The sequence below is a fragment of the Gavialis gangeticus genome, unplaced genomic scaffold (genome assembly GCF_001723915.1).
Source record: "Gavialis gangeticus isolate Ggan-Ray unplaced genomic scaffold, GavGan_comp1, whole genome shotgun sequence".
Lineage (NCBI taxonomy): Eukaryota > Metazoa > Chordata > Crocodylia > Gavialidae > Gavialis > Gavialis gangeticus.
In genome coordinates, this window is record NW_017728992.1 from 181,841,013 (window position 1) to 181,848,537 (window position 7,525).

Here is a 7,525-nt window from a genome sequence, read left to right on the forward strand (position 1 = left end):
AGTGCCCCCGTGACAGATATGTTTACCCAGAGACAACAAGTAGAGGGAAAAGAGGAGGGGGCAAGGACAAAGCTCTGGGGGACTCCCCCCTCCCCGCCCCCCGCGGAAGTCCTTAGGTGTTACCTTTGTCTTGTGCATTAGTGGTAAGCATAGGGTTTTTGTTTTCTAAAGATCCTAAGTCCTTTATGAGGGTTTCATGGATGTGGTGTGTCAGAGGGTCCAGAGCCAGGAGTCCTTGTGGACCATTTTAGACTAATGTTTATTGCTTGTCATCTGAGGCACCTCGCCTGAATGATATAGGAAGCCCCCGCAAGTCTTATGTTCCTAAAGTTGGAGTAGGGGTGAGAAACGTCTTCCAAAGGACACCCTGGTAAGAAGTGTAGCAGGAGACACAGGAAAGGACAGTCACAAAAGTCCAAAGAGGAAAAGATTTCAAGAAAGTGTAAAAAGGGTGAACAACCTTGGATTAGACTGAAAATAGCACTTTCCAATTCTCTGAGTTTGCAGGGCCAGTTGCATCTCAAGATACTGGGATAGATGCAAGTTTCATTGCTGTTGAGAACCCAGTGTCTTTGCAGAAGGGCTTTAAATTAGTGCCTTCTAAAATGGGATGTGATAAAGGTGGTGACATTTTGTACAGCCTCTGGTTTTGTGTGTGGGGCCTTTCCTCCACTCACCTCCATAAAGGATAGTGGCACTTTCCTCTGCTCACCTCTATAAAGGGGATAGTCCATCTTGATCCTTGATGAGCCACAGATGGCTTTGGTGGGAGAGGACTCCATAAGGGCATAACTCAGCCTTAGTCTTGCTCTGTAGGCTGGTATAGATACCACCTGCTAGTCGCTGTGGTCTTTATAAAGAGTACTTAGACATATGCATCAGGGCTGAATTAAGGCAATCCAAGGATTTAGGTACAGCCCAGCCGTATGGGGGTCCTCTTGGCTATGCCTCACATGATGGTCACTCCTTTCACACTGTGGATCAGCAGGGTGAGGGTATAACCTATGCCTGGATATTTGATACTGCCTATGTTACCCAATAGTGGTTCTGCCTGTTCTTCCCTACCAGTCTTCACTCCTGATCCGGGCAAAGAGGAGGTGAAATCTGTGCACGGAGAGTTTGATAAAAATGGTATCTGTAGTACTGGGATACTTGAAATATTAAAAAACAGACTGTGGGAAAACACTTGCAATGACTGTGTCAGGATTGATCCTGTCTTGGTAGTTGGGCTGGCAGTTTTTCTTGCAGAGAGACATTCTCCCATCTCCCTCATTCTGGGATCTTCTAATGAACTCTGTATAGTTGCAGTATCCAAGTGGTATTTCTGTGTGTTTATGCATCTTGATTCCTGTGTTTCCTGTAGTGAAACAAAATATTTATGGAATGATAGCAAGCAAACTATAGGCAGCAGAAAAATCTGTACATCTCTCTGTTGCAGTTGCTTTGCCAATGGCATCTGATCTACAGCTGTATGATGTGTCTCACAGCAGCATAAAGGCAAAGTGGAATGGAGTTGCAGGTGCTACGGGTTACATGATCCTATATGCTCCTCTTACAGAAGGACTGGCAGCAGATGAAAAGGAGGTGATGTATTCAGCTTTCATTGGATCCAATGGGTTCTAGTTTTTCAAAAATAAAGCATTTAAAGAACAGAATGTCATATTTTCTTTCACTTCAAATCTTACTATCGAACACCTGGTCTGTGTTATAAGTAACATGTATTACTGACTTTCTAAAGAGCAAATACTAACTAGGTATTTTTCATCTTGAATGTTTACAAATTTGCTCTCATTTGAATATAACAAGTGCCATAAATTTTAGCCATGTTAAAGTCTGTCCCAATTGGCAGGACACTGACAGTGCCTCATCCCTCCTGCTTTACTTGGGGCAAGTTAAAGGGTGTTTTTCAAGTTTTGGGCCTTTTCCTAGTAGTTAGGTATGAGGTTTGTTTCCAAAGTTCTTAAGAGTAGGTCAGACAAACACTCATCCAGTTTAGATAGAGATGGTTTAGATAGTTTATATGGGGATGATCCTGCCTTGAGCAGGGGGTTGGATTAGATGACCTCTGAGGTCCCTTCCAGCCCTACATTTCTATGACTCATGAGAACAACGTTCTCTCTCAGGGCATAGGCAGATGTGACAGTTAAATAGAATAAGATGTCTTCATATAAATATTACGTATCTCTGTGCCTATAAGAGTGCAAGTGGATCTAAACTGCTGGAACTTTCAACCTTAATTACCAGATCTGACATTTTGTTTTGTTTGAAATCTCTCTAATTTTTATTTGTTTTAATTTAAATCAAAATGGTTTCCCCTCTCTTCAAAGGTAGGGCTTTTTTGGTTAGTTTTGGAAAGGATAAAGTGATGAATTTTAAATTGAAATAACTTTAAGTAGAACAAGAATGGAAGACGTCAATAAATTAGAAGTCTGGAGTAGATCATGTTATAAGCATAATACTATACTTTCACTAGAAATATTATCAGGTTTGTGAAAATAGCTAAGATCAAAACAAATTAAAATGGTTTTATGCTCCAACTTCTATCTGAAAGTAAGAGTGCTTTATATAAGGTCTCTATCCAAGCAAGGGCACTGACAGCGTGCAAGGGCATGCAAGGTTGTGAAAGGGTGTAGGAAGCTAATGACAGCTCACATAGAGTTGCATTCTTTGCAAAATTAATAACTATGAGCTTGTAGTCCTCTGTTGAAAATGGGATGGGTCTGGACTGCAAACTAGCTGATATCAGCAAAATCAAGCTTCACTTGGTCCTAGTTGATGTTATACCCACTAAGGAACTGAAGGGGAAAATGATGTATACTTTAACTAGCAAAGAGCAAAACTAAGCCCTACCTTGTACAAAGACTTCCAGTTAATAAATTTCTTAATCCTCTTTCAGTATCCTGACTTCACCATTTTGAAGATGGTGCAGTCTGTTAGGACATGTCTATATTGCCTCCATAGTCCTCTTAGGTTTGTGGCTATGGAAAAGTCCTACCCACCCACTCCCACCTAATATGCTTCAGTGATCCAGAGGTGGTCAAGAGGCTCCAGGGATGCCCCTCTGCTCCAACCCCTTTGTCAGCATGCCAGAGAAAGGGGACTCACAAGGGGCATTCTGGACATCTTCACATCCTCAGTTCCAGGTCTGAAGTATTACAGATGGGAGCAGGTGAGCAGGACTTTCTCAGCAACAATCTTGAGAGTGCCATATAGATGGTGTTGACACCCTTAGTCTCTTAGATGTAGCTGTAGATTAAAGTGGGCTTAGCGGCTGTGTGTTCTGCTGTGTTGTTGCTTGTGTGGCTATTCATGTGCTTATAGTTCTTCCATTTTCCTGTCTGGCATTTGGGACATTTGCATTTTGCCAATTTTGGACATTTTATTTCTGTGCAGGGTAACAGGAATCTTGGCCAATTTATGTGTTCAAGTACAGCTGCTCAACCTTTTTGTGGCATCAGAGGGCAAATTTCAGACTTGACTGCAGGGGTGCAAAGCGAATCTGTGTACAGCAAAGCACTTGAACATGTGCCTAACTTGAAGCATATGAATAGTCCCACTGGTTTTACTTATAATAAGTATAGGTTTATTATACTTATTATAAGTATAATCCTCTGCTGGATTGGGCCCCAATGAGCATATTCTTGTCTTTTACTTTTATTCAGTTTTAGGGCCTTAATCATCTTAATAAAATAGACTTTAACCCTATTTAATATGCCTTTTTCTATATGGTTTAATGGTGTTTTTCTTCCCATGTTGTGATCTAATTTGAAAATAACATACCTATTTATTCATGTTGCCTTTAGATTAAACTGGGAGAGGCCTTGACAGATATTGAGCTGGATGGATTATTGCCTAACACAGAATATACAGTCACAGTTTATGCCATGTTTGGAGAAGAAGCTAGTGACCCCCTTACAGGGCAGGAAACAACATGTAGGTGTTACACATTTATATTCACTGCAGCATTAATGAAACTTCGAAGAGGTTTTTTGTGTATGAAAACAGATCTCAGATTTTAAAATCTGTGAAGATGACTGGATCTTCCTCTGCATTACAGCTTGACTAAATCATATAGTTTCTTCCTACTGATATTTAATTAATACAGGGTAAGGGTGGGGTGGCAGAGTAGTAAATGCATCTCATACATCTAAAGGTGTGAGTTGAAACCTCACTGTAGACCTATATCACTATCCTGGCCACTTGAGTTGGGAAGTTGAAAGCAGCTAGCTGTAATGCTAGCCACATACCTCCTTACTTATTATTAACTACAAATACTGGCATGCCTTAGTCATGCTAGCCTGATGGGCCATCTAGACTTAGACACACCTGTAATGTTTTTGACTGCATATATCATGTCTTGTAATAGTTTTCCATAAAACCATTTTTTTTCTATGGGCCAGATTCTAACACCTTAACTTGCATTGGGTAGTATCTTGGGTAGTATTCAAAATGAACAAGGCTTCCAGAATCTAGCCACGTATTATTGCAACCAAGGACTGGCTTGTGGCTTTGTGCCACTGCCATGTCTTCTCTAACAGGAGCAGCAGGTAGTTGTCTCATGTGGTGAAGAACCTACAAAAATGGAGGAGATGGTTTCTGTTGATTGCTTCTTTCCTATGTTGGCCTGTGCAAAGAGCAGTGATGACTTCCACTTCCTGCTTCTTGATGACTTGCTGCTGCAATGAAGCAGGAACAAGCTTTTCCCAGAGTACAAGGACTGCTATTATAATCAGCCCTAAAAATCCTGCACTCAGGAGGAGAGAAAATTCTTGCTTGCCCTCTGGGCCCTGCCAGGATCCAGGGTTGCTCTCAGTCTGATCAGATGAATTTTATCCAGTGAGGGCACATTATTAGTATTAATTATTTGTTTCTCTTCTTTTTAAATTGATAGGTTGACTGTGTTCATGTCACCAAAGGGTCATGTTGACCTTCACAGGCACAGAGGGTAAAGTGATGAGGATGGACCCTACCTGAGTAATTGGCATGGGGGATGCCATTGTCTACAGTATCTCCCAGATTCATCTCCTGTATCAAGGAGTAGAGGAAAAAGCTGTGTCAGCCACCTCTCTTCTTTGGAAAAAGAGGCCAGAGGAGATTCCGTTTCCTTTATAGCCCCACACTGCTGTATAGAACTAGGGACTGGAGAGCATCAACACTCATGGCATATAGTGTGCTTTTAATGGCAGATAGTGTGCCACTTAATTAGTAGGTGGTAGGCAAGCTAGACGCTGGCAAGTATCACTTAATTAGTAAGTGGCAGGCAAGCTAGACCTTTTCCTCTTGCTTTGAAGTACTTTATGCCTGCTTCCTGTATAGCCACAGTCCTAAGGAGAATATGGAACTCAGAAGAGTCAACAGTGCTATTGGGATATATGGAACTAACTCTTGTCATTGACATCTTCATTATTCCCAGGAATTAAGTGGGTTCTTTCTCTTGCTTTGTGCCCTAAGCATGACTAGGTTAGCCCAGGGTGTAAGCAGCCTATGTTTTGTGGGCTAAGAATCCTAGATATATGGGTAAATGTAAAAGATGTCAGGCCAGATTCCTGAACTTCCTAAACCACCTTCATTGTCTTGATTTTGATATAGAAGATTTACACAAATTCTTTGGATCCTACCTGTGGCTTCAACTCTATGTTAAATATGGATGTCTTACTGAAGTTTTATTTACCCTGCCCTTCATTGAGCCTATGACTGAATTCACCTAGTCTTGGCTGATATTGGAAGCTGATGCTGTTGTAGCTGTAGTGGTTCAGGGAATATGAGAGAAGCGAGACTTATTTGATAGTATCTGTTACTGGATCAACTATGTAGTTAGGAGAGATCTCTGTCACTAGAAATATCACTGGATTTTTTACAAATAGTTAATATAGTGCCAGTACAATCTTTGGATCATAAAAAAGGGTAAAAATAGTTTTATGCTCTACTTCCTGTATGGGAAACTAAGAACATTTTATATAATGTTTCTACCCAAGCAAGAACAATGACAACAGGCAAGGGCATGCAAAGTTGCAGAAAGCTTTCTCTCAACTATATGGTTGGTCCAATAAAAGATATTACCAAACAAATCTTGCTTCTTGGAAGCTAACAAAATTCTGGGCCTAGCTAGTCTCTAGGTAGAAAATCAGCTGGGAGTTGCAGGTGCTGTAGGCTTACCATGTAGAATCAGCATCAAATGCTTGGCACATATTAAACCACATAAACCAAGTAGCATTTGGCTGATCATCATGGTTGAGCAGATGGAATAGAGTGTATAAACCTTTCATTTATGTAAAAAGTGATTACTAAAACTGCTTCTAACTGGGCTTTAACACAGTATTTGCTGCTGTCTCCCCAAAAAAAATTGATGTTAACCTGCTGCATTCAGCTATAAGAATAAACATTCCTCTGATAAGTTTACATTGATCTGGCTGCTGAACATGCTTGGAAAAAAGAAAGTTATTGATGAGTACACCTGTTACACAAGGCCAGTGTTCACCCATATTTTGTTCCTCATCTGGACTCAGATTTTAGCATTTTATTTGTTGCATTGTGATCTATGTTGGTCCCCAACCACAGAATTGACAACATGCCATTTTCATGGTGGAAAGTGTAACAGTGATTTGCCTAATTTGCAAATTTGCAGTAGCATTACTTGAGTTATAGAAAAGTCAAATCCTCAGTGGTTAACAGAAGAGCAAAAAATCCCTACACCATACTAGTGCACAATTAGCAAGTACTTTATTTTACATCTTTAGCCACTGTCAAGGAATTCACTTCAAATATTATGTAATAGGTGGCAGAATTCTCTGCCATATCACAGTTATTATTAGGGACCTACCCAAATCATGATTATGCAGATTTTGCAGAAATCATGAAATTGGGCGATCTCTGTGAAATCTGTGGGGAAAAAAAACTTACTAAAAATAACATGTTGGGTTCCTAGTGGGAGCCAGCAGTCCCTGTGGCCACACAGCTCACCTGGGGAAAGGGCAGAGGGAGGCTGCCAGCAGGAAGGCAAGCATGCAAGGTGGCTGCTGCCACTGTCCCTCACCACTGATTGGCTGAGAGGGCTACCTGTTGTGCAGTCCTGTCCCTCTCCACCAATCAGTGGTGAGGGGAAGGGCCACCAGGATCCTTTCGCCAATCAAAGGCATGGGGGGGACCCAGTCATGATAAGCCGTTGAAAATGGCAGCTGGCCCTGTGATCTCCCCATGAAATTGTCTGGCTACCTCCTTGAGTTAGGTAGACTCCTAGTCATTATAGTCAAGAGGTTAGATTTCCAGAGGAATACAGTGAGACTGGTTAGTGTACTTTGTGATACAAGGGTATAAGTTGTAGCTGTGTTGGTCTAAGGCAACATAGGCAGATGAGGTTCTTTGAGTAAATCTGATATCTTTTATTAGACCAACTCAAATAATTGGAAAAATACTTCTTAGCAAGCTTTCAGGTTTAAATACCCTTCATCAGGTTGAGGAACCATCAGTGAAATTAAATACATTGCACAGGTCACACGCGATAGAAAGAAACAGCAGTGTACTATGG

At 41.1% G+C, this 7,525-nt stretch overlaps 1 protein-coding gene across 3 annotated transcripts in view; it reads left to right on the plus strand.

The window, feature by feature from the left end:
- COL14A1 (collagen type XIV alpha 1 chain) overlaps positions 1-7,525 on the plus strand; it is a 266,741-nt gene that overhangs the window by 72,996 nt on the left and 186,220 nt on the right. For all 3 annotated transcript variants that reach the window (XM_019528109.1, XM_019528108.1, XM_019528110.1), the window contains 2 exons: positions 1,439-1,584; positions 3,804-3,933. In XM_019528109.1, coding sequence (XP_019383654.1) covers positions 1,439-1,584; positions 3,804-3,933 — 276 coding nt within the window. The remainder of the gene's footprint in view (positions 1-1,438; positions 1,585-3,803; positions 3,934-7,525) is intronic.